At 37.7% G+C, this 18,836-nt stretch overlaps 1 protein-coding gene across 1 annotated transcript in view; it reads right to left on the bottom strand.

Moving 5' to 3' along the window:
• Snoo (Sno oncogene) overlaps positions 1-16,439 on the bottom strand; it is a 90,810-nt gene extending 74,371 nt beyond the window's left edge. Inside the window, exon 1 of the mRNA XM_090372223.1 lies at positions 15,052-16,439. Coding sequence (XP_090228349.1) covers positions 15,052-15,999 — 948 coding nt within the window. The 5' untranslated portion in view covers positions 16,000-16,439. The remainder of the gene's footprint in view (positions 1-15,051) is intronic.
• Between the last annotated feature and the right edge of the window lie 2,397 nt (positions 16,440-18,836).

An 18,836-nucleotide genomic window follows, 5' to 3' on the forward strand; every position in this document is an offset into this window, starting at 1 on the left:
GCATTTTTGCTTTTGTAAAGGAGACTACAGCATCTCAGACAGTTTTTAAATTTTATACCAAATAATGATGTTATCAACAACAAATTCTAAATGGGAAACATTCAGGAAAATAATCATAGAAGCTACTAGGTTTTTCATAGCAACTAAGAAATACTGTTCAAGGCTTACACCTAATGGAAGTCATGTGAACTGTTGAGATACATGGAAGAGAAGAAAAATTCATGAGATGTATATAAATTATCAGGTGATGCAGAAGCCTAAAGTAGACAAACTAGTCTGCAATCAAGTCACAAAGGAGGTTAGGCAAACCAAAGCAGATTACAAGAAGACTTTGGCAAAGAATGCCAAGAAAAGCATCAAACACTTTACTTATATTAAGAGTAGAAGGAAGGGGGTTGAATCACATTGGTCCACTTGACGTCGATGGTTTCAGTGTTGATGAATTTGCTCATGTTGCTGACAGGCTGAATGGGTATTTTGCGTCTACATTCCCACATGAGGAATTCTTTAGGGAGGCAGATGCTAGAAGTTCATCAGGTTCTAACAGAGAGATGAATAATTTTCTGATAAATGAGGAAAGTGAAGAGAATTGTTGAAGTTACACATAAAAAAGGCACCTGTGATGGATAGGATCTATCCAATCATATTAAAGGAAGCAGCAAAGAAGGTAAACAAAAACTCAACCATAATTATGGGAGCAACTTTGGATTCAGGGGAGGTCCCTGTGGACTGGAAAGGTGCAAATGTATCCCCAATTCACAACGAGGGATTAAAAGGGTGACAAGTAATTACAGACCTGTTAGCCTAAATTCTGTTTCAGAGAAAATAATGAAGTCACTGGTTAAAAAAGTAATGCAGCATTGTCTAGACAGGAGTGTAGTTATACTTCAGACATAGCATGGGTTTGTTAAGGAGAGATCTTGTCTGACCAATTTTATTGGACACTATGGTGCAGTGACAAAGGAACTGGATGCAAAATATAATTTTCCCATTATATACTTAACATTTCAGGAAAGCTCTTGATACTATTGCACATAAGGGACTATTGTACAAATTGGAGCAGTGTGGCATTAAGGGAATGTTGCTGCTGTGGATAAAGGGATGGTTGAGTGGGAGAAGACAGAGTGGTAATCAATGGACACTGTTCTTCGTAGACAAATGTTAATAGTGGAGTCCCCCAGGATTCGGTGTTGGGCCCATTGTTGTTTTCTGTATTTATTAATGATATTGATGAAGGTATATCAGGCTTAATGTCTGTTTGCAAATGATACAAATCACAATAGTAATTAACAATAGTTAACAATAGTAATGAATGTATGCTGCTGCAACAAGATCTAGAAAAATTAGGCAGATGGGCTGAGAAATGGTAATTGAAGTTTAACATTGACAAATGCAAGGTACTGCATATGGGTAGCAGTAATCCCAGAATAACCTATCAACTGTGTGGTACTACACTCAGAGTAGTGGAAAATGAAAGGACCTGGGAGTCACTGTGCAGTCTGATATCAAGCTCTCTGAGCAGTGCTGACATGCTGCCATGACAGCTCATGGGGCTTTGTCAATGATATATAAGAATTTTGCTATCTGGAATAAGGAGGTGATTATCTCATTGTATAAGGCAATGGCAAGGTCACATCTTGCATACAGATCTGGAGACCTCATTTTAGGAACGATGTAGAGCTGCTGGACTGGGTACAGAAGAAGGGCAATAGGATTGATGAACGGATTTAAGGTATTTAAGGCTCAATCCATCCAAAGCCTTAAATACCTGGGATTCTTCCTCTTGCTCAGACTGCACACATGAGGGGGGGCATAAATTCAAACTGAGGAAGGATGGTTGCAGAATAGATGTGCAGAAGTGTGCCTTCAGCCAAGATGTCAAGATGCTCCTGAATCACCTCAGCCACAGACTCTGTGATCTTCTCTGTCATAGGAGCCAAACTCACTGGCATATAGTTATGCAACTCCCCTTTAGCATCACCTTTGTGATTGGGAAGACATCAGCACTTCTGTTGTCCAAGAGAATCATCCTGGAACCTAAAGGCATTCCTAGTTGTTTAAATTCATTCACTTGTAGCTTTTATTAATCATAATTTGTTAATCATAATTTGGGGGCTGGTTACTCACACACTAGCAGGACTTTTGTGGATTTATTGGATGATTGTTTTCTACATCAGCATGTTCGGGAGGCAACTAGAGGGAGTAATACTCTTGATTTGATTATCAGCAGTGATTCTTCATGCATTAAGAATCTGCAGATAAATGAACCACTAGGTGGCAGTGATCACAGTGTGCTGAAGTGGGATTTACTCGAAGAGGTAACTACCATTAGGGGTAAAGGGAAGGGTTATTGCTTCCGTAAAGGCGACTACGATGGACTGAGACAGTATTTAAATTCTATACAGTGGGACCAACTGATGATGTTACCAACAGCAAATTCAAAATGGGAAGCATTCAAAGAACTTATCTTGGAAGCTACTAGGCTTTACATACCAACTAAGAAATATTGTTCAAGGTTTAGGCCAAAATGGATGTCGGATGAACTAATGAGGCATATGGCAGAGAAGAAAAATGCATGGGATACATACAAATTAACACATGACACAGAAGCCTATGATAGATACAAGTTGATATGCAACCAAGTTACAAAGGAGGTTAGGCAGGCGAAGGCAGATTACGAGAAATCCTTGGCAAGGGATGCAAAGAAAAACAGCAAAGAGTTCTTTACTTATGTAAACTCTAGAAGGAAGGGGGTGAATCAGATTGGTCCACTTGATATTGATGGGTCAAGTGTTGATGATCCTGCTCAGGTAGCTAACAAACTAAATGAATATTTTGCATCGACATTCACACATGAGGAGTTATTCAGCGAGGGGAATGCCAGAGGTGTATTCAACTCTAGCAGTAAGCTACAGAATCTTGAAATAACTGGGAGTAAAGTGGAGGAGAAACTGTTGAAGATAAACACAAGAAAGGCACCCGGGGTGGATGGGATCTATCCAGTTATATTAAAGGAGGCAGCAAAGGAAGTAAGCAAACCCTTAGCCATAATTATGAGAGCTTCCTTGGACTCAGGGGAGGTACCCATAGACTGGAAATGTGCAAATGTGACCCCAATTCACAAAGGAGGATCAAAGGCTGACACAAGTAATTATAGACCTGTGAGCTTAACTTCTGTTCCAGGAAAATTAATGGAGGCACTGGTTAAAGAAGCACTGCAGGATCATTTAGACAAGACTTCAGTTATAGCTCAGACACAGCATGGTTTTGTTAAGGGGAAGTCTTGCCTGACCAACTTGATTGGATACTATGATGCAGTCACAAAAGAACTGGATGCAGGGAATAACTTTGATATTATATACTTGGATCTTAGAAAGGCTTTTGATACTGTTGCACATGGAAGACTGCTACACAAATTGGAGCAGTGTGACATTGGAGGCAAATTGCTGCTATGGATAAAGGGGTGGTTGAGGGGGAGAAGACAGAGAGTGGTAATCAATGGACACTGCTCATCGTGGACTGATGTTATTAGTGGAGTCCCTCAGGGCTCAGTGTTGGGTCCATTATTGTTTTCTGTATTTATAAATGATATTGATGATGGTATATCGGGCTTAATGTCCAAGTTTGCAGACGATACAAAGGTTGGCAGGGTTGTCAAGGACACTACTGACACTATGCTGCTGCAACAGGATTTGGAAAGGTTGAGCAGATGGGCTGAGAGGTGGCAAATGAAGTTTAACATTGATAAATGTAAAGTACTACACATGGGAAACAGCAACCCCAGAGCAACGTATCAACTCTGTGGTACTACACTGACAGTGGTAGAGAATGAAAGGGACTTGGGGGTGGTTGTGCAGGCAGATATGAAGTTCTCTGAGCAGTGCAGAAGGGCTGCAAGAGTAGCTCATGGAGTATTGTCAATGATATACAGGAATTTTTCCAGCAGGGATAAGGAGGTGATTATTCCATTGTATAAGGCGATGGTCAGGCCACACCTAGAGTACTGTATACAGGTCTGGAGGCCTCATTTCAAGAAGGATGTAGAGCTGCTGGAACGAGTACAGAGAAGGGCAACAAGATTAGTGAATGGAACAAAAGGGTGCTCTTACGAAGAAAGGCTCAAGTTTTGCAAATTACAGTGTCTGGAGACTAGGCACCAGCGAGGTGATCTGATAGAGGTGTATAAAGCCTTGAATGGTTTAAGCATGCTCAATGCTGATGGGATTCTTCCTCTAGCTCAGAAAAATCACCTGAGAGGGCATAAATTCAAATTGAGGAAAGACAGATGTAGGATAGACGTGCGGAAATTTGCCTTTAGCCAGCGGGTGGTTGGTTGGTGGAACAGACTTCCATCCCTTGTGGTGGAGGTTGATAGCCTAAATAAGTTTAAGGCTCAGCTGGACAGGTATTTTGAACGAACAGAGGGGTGAAGTGGAAGTGGGTTTTTTTTTTTTTTTTTTTTTGGCTGATGCTGCATAAGCTTGCTTTCTTGCATCAAATGCCTCTACTAATGCAAATTTATTCATATTCATAACTGAATATATACCATCAACTCGGGGGCTCACATCTGGTGAGTATGGGCTTGGCAAACCCAGGGTCCTGAGCTGGATATCATCATTCTTCTCTTTCTTGGTGATTCCTTTGTATCTCTCTCTCTCTCTCTCTCTCTCTCTCTCTCTCTCTCTCTCTCTCTCTCTCTCTCTTCTTTCTTTCTTTCTCAGGGGGTAACTCGGGATTTTTTTTTTTTTTTTTTTTTGGCTGGTGCAGTATAAGCCTCAAGCTTCCTTGTACCATATGGCTAATAATAATAATAATAATAATAATAATAACTCCTGGGGCCTTGCCATTCTTTAACCTCAAATAGGTTTTATAAAAAAATCCTTATCTGAGATAATTATATTACTTATTTTCAGTGCCATCATGGTATGGTAGGCATCCAGGCAAATTCCTAGGATGCCACTTGGGTAGGGACTGTTTTAAAAAGGGTGCCAAATGATTGATTTGCCTAGGGCGCAAAAATATATCACGACAGCACTGTTTATCTTTGAACAGACCAATTCCTAAATATTTCCTAGAATTTTTAACTGGAAACGTTGATAAGAAGTATTTGTTCAACACAACTACCATTTCTGCTCTGATTCCGATAGACCTTCCAGAGCAACCATTTAAGGTACCTATTGGATTTACTCTCCTCTTTATGGTTAATGTGCAGAAATGAAATGTTCTTGGTTTGTGCATAATACCATTGCTTTTCACTCATTTTTCTATCAGTTTATTAAACACAAAAATCACAAATTATTAGTATATTAATCACAACAGAAACATTAAATACATATTTCAATTGTTATTAAAATCCAGGAAGAAATAAGTAAAATTGCATTATAAACCACTGATAGTATATTTCAATTATTTAATTTTTTAAATCACGGAGCCTGAAATGTATCATACTTCACATGTTGTTGGTTACAAAGTATTAAAAAACACAAAGTGACTATTATACTGGGAAGTACGTGCACTGAAATGGACACAATTATTTCTATATATTTTTAGTTAATCAATAAATAATAAATAACGAAAAGTTATTTACTTTTCGCTTCCATTATTTACAGAAAAAGAAAAAAATTTAATTACTTTAAGAAATAAAAATCTAACACACCTGAAATATAACATATTGTATGCATTATTTTTTTTCTAAATCTGTTTGCTCTTTTTACATCATTATTTTCCCCATTTGTATATTCAGTGTCCTTTCATTTTCTGCAAGAATTTATACAAATATATTTGGCGGATTTCTATCATAAATTCCTTAAAATACTCTACTCATCTTTGCACATGCTTTTCTTTCTGCTTTAACTTCCCTCCTTGTTTATACTTAATGGGTTTTTTTAATCTTTTCTATTGGCTGGCCAATTTTTTATCACAATTATGTAATGTCCTTTATGTTTATATTCCCTTTTCCTTATACTCATTATCTTGTTTCATGTCTCTTCTGGGTACTTCCTTAATTTCTCTTTCATTTCAGTGTTTGTTTCTTCTGTTATCCATTCTCTGTCTTTATTTTTGGTGTATATTTTCTGTTTTGAAAAAACTAAATATCTCTTTTAGTTTTCCTCATTTTTGAGTTAGGCACTCTTTTTCAAAAGAAAGTTTTACATATTCTTTCTTGATTGATTTGCCAAATTTATGTCATTTTTCTTCATGCTTTTTTTTACATGGTATTTTTTCATGTCAATATTTCTTATCTTTCCAGGTAATTTCAAGTTTTAATTTAATATTTCCTTCCACATGCTATTTGCATGTGGAAGGAAATATTTAGAAGAATATTTAGTTCGATTTAGAATCTGCATCACTTCATAATGATTCTTGACATAGGTTGAACATACACCTGGTCTTTCACAAATTCCCTGAAAGTAAAATCTAAATGAGTCAGATCAGGGGATCTGGGAGCCACAAAATAGGTCCACTTCTTCCAATCCATTTGCCAGGAAACATTGTTTTCAAGTATGCATGAACTTCTCTGTATTAATATGGTAGAGCTCCATCTTGGAAAATCAAGTTGCCATCGTTGTTATCCTGCATTTAGGGCATACGGATATTCTGTTAGAAGTCTGGATACGTGATGCCCGTGACAGTAGTTTCTGCAAAGAAGAAAGATCTGCACACTTTGCAGCAACTTACTGTGCAAAATGCAATTATCTTTGGACTGACATGCTGGTATTGCAAAATTTCCTAGAGCTTTTCTGCACTCCATATTCTTGCATTTTGCTTGTTTACTTTCCCACTGGTGTGAAATATGCACTGATTCCTAAAGATGATTCATTCCAGGAAATTGTCACCATCTTCCATAAGCTGAAACATTTACAAACAAAATTCCCATCCTCTTGATTTGCAGCTTCTGTATGAGCTGTAACTTGCATGGTTTCATCCGCAGACAGTGACACAACACATTACTGACCTTCATATGTTAAGCTCACAACTGGCATATCAATGGATTTCCCAGAGCTTCACATAAAACTTCCTTGAACCATCTCCACTGCATCCTGAGACTTTTGTTCACCCACCACAGCCAAAATGACCACATAAACAGGTGTCCTTTTATGAATTTTCTGTAACACTGCAAAACTGTAGGTCTACTTGGTGGTTTCTTGTTAAACCATGTTTGAAATTTATGCATAACAGTGGTGGCAAATTACAGCTCATTGAACTGCAGAAATGCTCAAAAGTAAGCACTATGATTTCTCAGGGTTGGTAAATTCCACCATGATTACAGCTTTGAGATTATGCTGCCATATACTGCAACATAGACATTTTTTGGCTGGCAATTAAAGCTTGAAGATATCCTCTATCACCTGTAAGTGGTTTTAGGTTTGTATCACATGCTTTCATGCAATAATGCTTTAGTTCTGTAAAAGTTTTTGGCTACTCATACTTGTTTGTTGGAAGTTTCTTTCACCATTCTCAAAGGAGGAGCAAAAAAGTACAAAAATTCAAAAAGAATAAATGAAATTCTTTCATTTTAGTGTTTGAAGGAATACCAAACTCATAGAAAATACTAACCTACTACAAAATAAACCAGACAAATAGTTTACATCACAGTACATTACATTATATGTTGTAAAAACAAACAAGAGAAAAACTAAGATTACACTATAATCTGTCCAGGACCTTTACAAAATGAAACATCAGTTTTAAATTTATTTAGCAATAGCAGTGGCAAATGATGCAAGAAATCAAATATTTTACTGAATCAGCAAAAAAAAAAACACAAAAAAACTATTCATTCCCTCCAGTGGTTTGTCTAGTTCTTCCCTGAATTTATTTAAGCCATCAACTTCCAAAACAATACACGGAAGTTTGTTCCAGCAATCAACCACCCATTGGGTAAAGGCAAACTTCCACATATCTATTCTGCAACCTTCCTTCCTCAATTTGACTTTGTGTTTCTGTGTGTAGGCTGAGCTAGAGGAAGAATCCCATCAGTGCTGAGTTTGCTCAATCCATTCAAACCTTTAAATACCTTAATCAGATCACCTTACAGGTTCCTAGTCTCCAGAAGCTGCAATTTGCAGAACTTAAGCCTTTCTTGGTAAGAGGACCCCCTTCGTTCCCCTCACCAATCTTGTTGTTCATCTCTGTACTCATTCTAGCAACTCTACATCCTTCCTAAAATGAGGCCTCCAGACCTGTACACAGTACTTAAGGTGTGGCCTAACCATTGCCTTATACAATGGGATAATCACATCATTATTTCTGCTAGCAGAATTCCTGAATATCATCAACAAAGGCCCATGAGCTGTCCTGGCAGCCTGTCTACATTCCTTTTTGATGAGGGCTGATGACCCTCCTATGTGCAAGCAATGCGACACCATTTTATCCAATTGTACCACTTTTAGAAATGCTCGTTTTACTGCTTTTACCCATCTGACTGGGCCATATACACTCAGTCAGATTTTAAATGACAATGTGTCAGCAGTTTTTAAATTCAATTAATATGTATACACTCATATGAAATATACAATTTATTTTTACTCTTATACTGATTTTTGTTTATTGACAGGTATTTATATACATGTACTTTTGTGAGGTAACCTTTTTAGAGGTTAACAATAATCTTTTTTGAATTTTAACATTTTCATGGCACACTATAACCTTTCTGTTTTTGTGCCACAAAAAATCAAATCAAAACCCATATACAGTACTTCAGATTCGTCAATGTTCAACTTCAATTGCCATTTCTCGGCCCATTCAACTAACTTTTCTAGATCCTGTTTCAGTAGCATATAGTCATTCCTGTCATTAACCACCCTACAAACCTTTGTATCATCTTCAAATTTGGAAATTAAGCCTTCATCAATATCATTGATATATATAGAAAGCAATAATGGACCCAACGCCAAACCCTGGGTGACTCCACTAACAACATTAGCTGATGAAGAGCAGTATTCATTGATTACCACTCTGTCTTCTTCCACTTCATCCTTTTATCCATAGCAGCAACTTGCACTTAATGCCACACTGCTCCAATTTGTACAGCAGTCTTTTATGTGCAATAGTATCAAAAGCTTTCCTGAAATTCAAGTATATGATATCAAAATTATTTTTTGCATTCAGTTCCTTTGTGACCACGTTAGACTACCCAATCAAATTGGTCTGACAAGATTTCCCTTTAACAAACCCATGCTGTGTCTGAAGAATAATTGCAACCTTGTTAACAAGGGAGGCTGTTTTAACAAGGATGGAATACACTTGAATAGAAGGGATGAAAGAATATTTCCTGATACTATCGAGACAGTGATAGGTGGGTTGGAAAACTGCTAGCTTGGAAGGATACACAGACTAATAGCTTAACTAGAGCTGCAGGCAAAAGTGATTCCTGCACTGCTACATGCGGCAGTCTGGAAAGCAAGATGTCTACGACTTCAGGCCCTGCTTTGAGTCATCATGGAACAAATAAATACATGGGTTGTGTTAGGGTAACCAACAGTTAAAACATGTGCATGTATATTTGTATGTACACTAATGCTAGGAGCATTGTAAATAAATTTGATGAATTTAAAGTATTGATTAAGTCATCAAATGCAGGCATTGTAGGGATAATAGAGGCACAGTGTCACTCAGACATAAATGATGCTCAATTTGAATATGGGCTAGTACAATGTATACAGGAGAGATGGATGAGTTATGCTTAGTTAAGAAGCATATTAAATCTAAGGCAGTGTATCCAGTTGACATGGGTGATAAGTGCAATGTTGAGACAGTTTGGTATGATATAAGCACTGGGAAAATGAAATTGAGAGTAGGAATGTGTTATAGGCCTAATGACTGTGATGAGTACAATGAACAATTGTACAGAGAAATAATTAAAGACATAGCTACTGTCAAGGGTAAGGCTAAAGGATTTTGCTTTTGTAAAGGTGACAACAGTGATCACAGAAAGTTTTTAAATTCTGGAATGGGACCAACTGATGATGTTACCAATGGCGAATTCTAAACGCAAAGCATTCAGGGAAGTAATCAAAGAAGCTACTAGACTTTTCATACCATCAAAGAAATACTCTTCAAGGCTTAGACCTAAACGGATGTTAGATGAACTATTGAGACATGTAGCAGAGAAGAAAAATGCATGGGATGCATATAAATTATCAGGTAATATAGAAGCCTGTGGTAGGTATAAATTAATCTGTAATCAAGTCACAAAGGAGGTTAGGCAAGTTAAGGCAGATTTTGAGAAGTCTCTGGCTAAGAATGTCAAGAAAAACAGCAAAGATTTTTATGCTTATATTAACAGTAGAAGGAAGGGGTTAAATCATAGTGGGCCACCTGATGTCAATAGGTTAACTGTTGATGACCCTGCTCAGGTTGCTAACAAATTGAATATATATTTTTCATCTACATTCAAAGGTAGATGATGGCAGAAGTTTATCAAACTCCAATGGGGAGCTAAATGGTGTTGCGATAACTGAAAGAAAAGTAGAAGAGAAATAGTTGAAACTGAATGTAAGAAAGGCACCTGGTGTGGATGGGATATATCCAATCATATTAAGGGAGGCAGCAAAGGAGGTGAGCAAACCCTCAGTCATAATTATGAGAGTATCCGTGGATTCAGATGAGGCCATTTGGACTGGATATGTCCAAATGTATCCCCAGTTCATAAAAGGCGATCAAAAAGTAACATGAATAATTACAGACCTGTCAACTTAACATCTGTTTCAGGGAAAATAATGGAGTCACTGGTTAAAGAAATAATGCTGGACAATCTGGACAGGCATGCAATTATACTGCAAACACAGCATGGATTTGTCAAGGGATAGCTTGTCTAAGCAATCTGATAGGTTACTATGATGCAGTGGGCAAGGAACTGGATGCAAAAAATAATTCTGACATCATATGCTTGGATTCCGGGAAGGCTTTTGATACTGTTACACATGAAAGACTACTGTACAAACTGGAGCAATGTGGCATTAAGGGCAAGTTACTGCTTTGGACAAAGGGATGGTTAAGTGGAAGAAGAGAGAGAGAGTAGTTTTCAATGGGTACTGCTCTTCTCAGACTAATGTCATTCGTGGAGTTCTCCAGGATTCAGTGCTGGCCCATTGTTGTTTTCAATATTTATCAATGTGCAGATGATACAAAAGTTAGCAGGATGGTTAACAATAGTCATCAGGGTGAGCTACTGCAAAAAAAAAAAACTAGGAAAATTGGTTGATTGGCTGATAAATGGCAGTTGAAGTTTTAACATGACAAATGCAAGGTACAACATATTCTTTCAATCTTGTGAACTCCTCTGACTGTGTAGTTGTCCCGGAGTATAGACAGGATATTTATTTATTAAATATTACACTGATTATTTTGCAGATCTACTAGCAAATGTTACATTAGGGGTTAGATTTTCTCTCCTGACTTAGATATAGAACAAACTTTCCACTTATCCTTAGTTAAAAATGTTTCATGTGAGAAAGATTTATTTCTTAATAAGCTAATACCGACATTTCAGTGGGATTACATAAGTGTTAGCAGAGTCATACGATGCAAAAAAGCAAGCTAATATAGCATCAACCAAGAAAAAACCTTCTCACATGAAACAGTTAAAAATGTTTCATGTGAGAAAGATTTATTTCTTAATAAGCTAATACCGACATTTCAGTGGGATTACATAAGTGTTAGCAGAGTCATACGATGCAAAAAAGCAAGCTAATATAGCATCAACCAAGAAAAAACCTTACCATTTCCACCCATCCATTCACTGCAAATGCTTGTCCAGTTTTGCCATGAAATTATTTAAGTTTTCGACCTCCACTACAACAGATGGAAGTTTCTTCCAACTATCAACCACCCACTGGATAAAGACAAATTTTTGCACATCTATTCTACAATTGTCTTTCCTCAATTTGAATTTGTTTCCTCAGATGAGTAATCTGAGCAAGAGGAAGAATGCCATCAGCATTGGGCTTGCTCAAACCATTCAAGACCTTATATACCTCAATCAGATCACCTCGCAGGTGCAGCGTCTCCAGACGCTGCAATTTGCAGAACTTAAATCTTTCTTGGTAAGAGCAACCCTTTGTTCCACTCAGAAATCTTGTTGCCCTTTTCTGTACTTGTTCCACCAGCTCTACATCCTTCCTAAAATGAGGCCTCCAGACCTGTATGCAGCACTCAAAGTGTTGGTGGCCATTGCCTTATACAAGGGGCCAATCGTCTCCTTATCCCTGAGGGTAAAATTTTTGTATATCATTGACAAGACATCATGAGATACTCTTGCACCATATGCTACACTGCTCAAAAAAATTTATATCATTGACTGAACAATTACCCCCAGGTCCTTTTCATTCTCTACTACTCTGAGTGTAGTACCACACACTTGGTACATTACTCTGGGGTTACTGTTACTCATATGCAGTACCTTACATTTGTCAATGTTAAACTTCAGTTTCCACCTCTCGGCCCATCTGCTCAACTTTTCTAGATCTAGAAAAGTTGAGCAGATGGGCTGAGAGGTGGAAACTGAAGTTGAGCAGATGGGCTGAGAGGTGGAAACTGAAGTTGAGCAGATGGGCTGAGAGGTGGAAACAACACGATCTAGAAAAGTTAAACCTGATATACCTTCATCAATATCATTGATAAATACAGAAAACAACACTAGTCCCAACATCGAACACTCCACTAAACATTAATCCACGAAGAGCAGTGTCCATTGATTTCCACTCTCTCTCTCTCTTCTACCACTCAACCATCCTTTTTTCCATTGCAGCAACTTTCCTTTAATGCCACACTGCTCCAATTTGTACAGTAGTCTTCCATAATCCCAGGTGCTCACATCTGTTGAGTATGGGCTTGGCACACCCACAGTCCTGAGCTGGATATCACCATTCTTCTCTTTCTTGGTGATTCCCTTCCCTTCTACTTCTGACATATTCTCTCTCAGGGTAATTCAGAAATTTTTTTTTTGGCTGGTGCAGCATAAACCTCAGGTTTCCTTGCACCATATGGCTAATAATAGTAATAACAATGTGCAACAGTATCAAAAGCTTTCCTAAAATCCAAGTATATGATATCAAAATTATTTTTTTCCTCCAATTCCTTTGTGACCACATCATAGTATCTAATCAAATTTGTCATACAATACTTCCCCTTAACAAATGCATGCTATGTCTGAACAATAAATGCAGTCTTGTCTAGATCCTGCAGTGCTTCTTTAACTAGTGACTCCATTATTTTTCCTAGAACAGAAGTTAAACTAACAGGTCTGTAATTAATCATGTCACTCTTTGTCCCCTTTTGTGAACTGGGATACATTTGCACATCTCCAGTCCATGAGGACCTCTGCTGAGCCCAAGGAAGCTTTCATAATTATAGTTAAGGGTTTGCTTACTTCCTTTGATATAACTGGATAGATCCCATCCACCCCAGGTGCCTTTTTTATGTTCAATTTGCTCTCAGTTATTACAAAATCATTTAGCTCCCTGCTAGAGTTTGATAAGCTTCTGGCCTCCACTTCCCTACAGATTTCCTCATGTGTGAATGTAGATGCAAAATACTCATTAAGTTTGTCAGCTACCTCAGCAGGTTCATAAACAAATGAACCGTCAATATCAAGCGGACCAATCTGATTCATCCCCTACCTTCGGGAGTTTACATAAGTAAAGAAGTTTTTACTGTTTTTCTTTGCATCCTTTGTCAAAGATTTCTCATAATCTGACTTTGCTTGCCTGACCTCCTTTGTGACTTGATTACAGACTAGTTTATATCAACAATAGCCTTCTGTGTTACCTGATAATTTATATGCATCCCACACATTTTTCTTCTCTGCCATGAGTCTCGTTAGTTCATCTGCCATCCATTGAGGTCTAAACCTTGAACGGTATTCCTTAGTTGGGACAAAAAAGCATAGTAGCTTCCCAAATTACTTCCTTGAATGCTTCCCATTTAGAATTTGCTGTTAGTATCATCAGTTGGTCCCACTGTATAGAATTTAAAAACTGTCTGAGACCACTGTAGCCACCTTTATGAAAGCAAAATCCTTACATTTAACAGTAGTTACATTTTTAATTAAATCCCACATCAATACACTGTGGTCACTGCCACCTAGTGGTTCCTTTATCTGCAGATTCTTAATGCATTACAAATCGCTTCTGTTAATTAGATGAAGGGTATTACTCCTTCTAGTTGCCTCCCGAGCATGCTGCAATCCCAATGTCCATTACAATGGACAAGTTACAACTAGGGGAAGAGGGGCAAACTTTCTTGTGCTGTTGTCCATTACAATGGACAACAAGATATGATTGGGGGAAGAGTGGTAAATTTTCTCTGGAAAGCTACCCTTCCTCATCCAATGATTTCGAGTTGCCAAGCTCCCAAAAACATGAATCAAAAGAAAATAAATAAATAATAAATAGTTGCAAATATACACTTTTTTTAGGACAGCAAGGGAAACAGTTTCTTGCAAGTATACAGCCAGAATTATAATTTTTGGGCAAAAAAATAAAAATGAAATGAAATATACAATAGGAATTTTCTACCACACGCTTGAAAGTGATTCTGAAGTATTATTTACAGCAAATCGCTAAAGTTTATAAAAATTTCCTGTTTCCAGGAAATAAATGTCACAGAATTATTCATAAATAACTTTAATAAGTATGTACCAAGTATTGAATGTAAATAACGTTAAGAAATTGAACTGCTGTTAGCTTAAACAGATTGTTTCAGAGTTCATATTTTTCATATTTAATGCATGCTAAAATTTTTAGGGTGTTGAAAATGTGTCATGTTTTAACATTCGATATATATCATGATTTTTGTTTGTTTGGTTGGGTTTTTTTTTTTTTGTTTGTTTCTTTTTTAATGATTAGTGTTTGTTTCTATACACAGACTTTTGTTCACTAAATAAGATTTAAAATAATACTGGGTAGAATGAACAGTAACTCACAAAATAACTCTGAACTACTTCAAATAGCAATCTTGAGGAACATGATTTCAGTGGTATCTGTTAAATATACACATCATATAAATGCATATGTCACGCTGGGATTTCCAAAAGAAACACGGACTTACCCGTTTTCTTTTATAATGTTGTGCGTAATTGTGTCTACATTTCATTTCCGTCAAATGTTCCTGTAGCTGTTCTACATTTTCTTGATACTTATCTAACAACACATAAGATCGCCAGTTAAAGGAATCGAATCCCCAATGACACGTACGGTTTTCTTTTGCACGATGAACATGGCAGACGAATTTTTGTGGTGTAAGCATGCTATGGCATTCTAAACACTCAATACACTGAGAAAATACACCCGTGTATAGTTCAGGTGTATAAATACCAGTACATCGACCAAAGCACTCGTGGTAAACTTTGAAATGGAAGAGTTGCTTTTTTTCAGTTACGGGGCATGCTTTTGGGACACAGTTTTGAAGCAATGCCGAACACAGTCGTTCAGCATCTGTTTTTGTAATAAGACCACAACTAGGAGCAGTCATTGGCAAGATACCCGTCACTTTTAGCACTTCAAGTTGTTCTGAATTACAACGTGAGCAGAAAATATGTAAATCATCACAAACACTGTTAATCTGTTGGAGACTAAACTCTCGAAGTACAGTATTTAATATTTGGGGTAAACACAAACGTTTTTCGCCACCAACAACAAAGCACGAAATTGTTTCCCCTTCAAGTATGGTTTCTGATCTTTCGCATCGACTTTGATCAGGAGGGGTGAAAAGGGGTGGCTGCTGTATCGGGAAAGGCGGAGGAGCAAGAAAGGGGTCATAGTCTACGTACTTGTTACTAAGCTTTTTTACTTCGGTACTGCCAGGCACTCTCGGTACTATATTCGCTTTCTCTTTCGTTGTAACGTCCGTTACCATTTTGTCTGACGTTGACTCCCAAACGCCTATAAAGCTGTTAGGGCCATGCAAACTGGTGGTAGCCGCCGCCTGGTAGCTCTTTAACACCTTCTTCAAATGAGGCGTATACACTTGAGTCGACGTCTGATCCATACTGGTCATCTACAGTTTGCATATCTCGTAAAAAAAAACTTAATCTCCTACATCGATTTTCATTATTTTTGTAACTGGCCAATCTTCCTAAACATCTCCTACATCTGCCAGACTGAACCTCGTCTAGAGTGTCTGGCTGGTAAGGTCACGTACACACTCCCTCCACATTCCAATGACTGTCGCTGCATAAAAGGTATATAATTCCTGCACTCACTGTCTCCGTCTCCTGGAAATTGCGCGATTCACCACACAACAGTAACGATGGCACTTCGTTATTGGTAACAAGAAGTTGATATTACGACGAACGTATCCTACATTTGTAAGGCGAAATCCTTCGAAAACATGTCCTCTCAATTGCACCAGTTCACTTAACGCGTCTCTAGTTAGCTCTTGTTTATTGATCACGTGATTACCAGACCGGTAAGCATGCAACCAGGCGACGGAGACAAGTCGACCTTGGAAGTGTCTGCAGTGCGACTGCGTATACATAATACATAACATGATAGGAGCTTTGCGTTCGTATTTACAGTCAGCGTAAACAGTTCAAGGTATTAGTAGGAGAAGACTATGGACTGCCTTTTGCTATTTTTAAAACTTGCACCGAAATTATATTTCCCTACTTCTTTATAAGATCATTATGGATAAATTATTAACACTTTCGTTAGCGATTTGTAAGCTGCAAAGATAATGTGAGAGTGTATTTTATTTACTCCTGCATGCTCCTTTAAACAATGCGTAGCAGTTCAAGGTTCGTTTACAGTCGTTGTATATCTGTTGTGTCTATAGACCACATAAACACAAGCAAAGCAACTTTGTTGCGTAACTGGCAAGTGCGTGGGATTTGTATTGAAATATGAATGCTATGAAATTAAATGTAAATCAGATTATTTCCGTGTTTGTTATGATGTCAGAAAAAAAAAGCACACCTTATCCTGCTTCGGGACGGAAGTAGGAGGAGCAAAAGAAAATACGTGTCTAAATTAATCTTACTTGGTTATCTGGGTCTTGTTAATCTTTGGAGATACTTTTTATACTAACGTTTTGACATAAGGAAAGATTGTTGAATATATTAATGGTCAGTAGCGATGCTAATTCAACAGAAGCTAAAATTTACTTTCTTGATGTCGTATAACATATCGAGTCGGTAGTTCATTGTGTGTGTCTCATTTATTTCTTCATGGTAATACAAGTTACTCATCAATTCCTAGACCAGCTTCCCTTTGAGGGCAATAGTACTTGTCTTTTTTTTTTTTTTTTTTTTTTCTTTTGCAATAAACTTTTCTAATTATCAAACCTTCTAAAAGAGTTAACCTTTTGGCCAGGCCTGAGGGAGCCAGCTCTCTGTTTGGATGAAGAGAACACAAACTGTGCTGGAAAGAAGCATTATTAGCAATATAACAGCAAGTGTCTTTCCAGATGAGATGCGAATGGTTCTTAAGATTGCTGGAGACAAGAGTAATAATAAAGTGAAGTACAGAGAATCGTTTTATTCGTAAGGGTTGGAGTAGACAACAGAAGTAAGTTTTGTTGCCTAGTGCAAGTTTGACTAGTGAAATGGCTTTTATTGCGTAGTGAAACTAGACTTGGACTTGTTCCTCAGGCATCCGCCCATAAAAAACATTCGTAGCATTCTAAAAATTTTTTTATATACAAATAAAGGTAACAGAAGATTCCACATCACTAAAGAAACAAGATAATTAGGAATAAAAAAAAATAAATAGTAATTTTTCAAAATGCTTGACACAACCGAGTAGCCAAAAGTATAGCAGTGTCAATTGACCGTAATTCGAATACGTGTGAAGACAAAATACGAATTCTGATAATATTCATTGTCAAATCACTGGTTGTAAACTATTCTGATCTATGTGATCATGGCGAAATACTCGTATAAACAGAACATGAAATACGATTCTTCTAATATAGTATGTAAATTGATGTGTGTTAATCTGGAGACGAAGTCAGGTACAATCTTGTAATAGTAGTGGCAAATGATGCAAGTAAGCAAACTTTTATAAGATCAGAAAAAAAAAAAACCAAAAAAACCTACACACTTCACTCATCTATACCCTTCAAGAATGTCTAGTTCTTCCTTGAATTTATTCAAACCATCCACTTCCACAACAACTAATGAAAGCCTGTTTCAACAAGCAACCACCTGCTGGCCGAAGACAAACTTTAGCACATCTTTCCTGCGACCTTCAACTTGAATTTATGCCCCCTCATGTGTGTAGTCTCAGTAAGAGGAAGAAAGCCATTAACATTCAGCTTACTCATTCCATTCAAGGCTTTAAACACCTCAAGCCTTTCTAGAAACGAGCTGAAGCCTTTCTAAGAACGAGCACTCTTTTGTTCCTTTCACCAATCTGGTTGCCCTTCTCTGCACCCTTTCCACTGGATCTAAATCCTTCCTAAAGCAAGACCACCAGACCTGTATACAGTGCTCAAGATGTGGTCTAACCATGGCTTTATACATATGAATAATCATATTATACTGTATTAGTATTAACCATATACACTGAGTGATCACTGAATTATGACCATCTACCTATAGTACAGCAGCTATCCGACGTGGCATTGATTCAACAAAATGTCGGAAGCGTTCTGGAGGTATGGCCAACCAAGCTGTGTGCAATGCGGTCAGCAATTCAGGTATGGAGGTGATTAGTGTATCCAGACGCTTGATATGCCTTTCCATAGAGTCCCACAAGTGCTCTATGGGACTGATATCGGGAGAGTTCGCAGGCAAAGCGATATGCTAGAAGTCAGAACTGTGTTCCTCAAACCATTCCTGCACAACAAGTGCCCAATGGCTCGGCGCACTGTCATCTTGTAAGACACCATCGCCA

This window comes from Mastigoproctus giganteus, chromosome 4, assembly GCF_048544385.1.
Source record: "Mastigoproctus giganteus isolate SK-2022 chromosome 4, ASM4854438v1, whole genome shotgun sequence".
Classification (NCBI taxonomy): Eukaryota; Metazoa; Arthropoda; class Arachnida; order Uropygi; family Thelyphonidae; genus Mastigoproctus; species Mastigoproctus giganteus.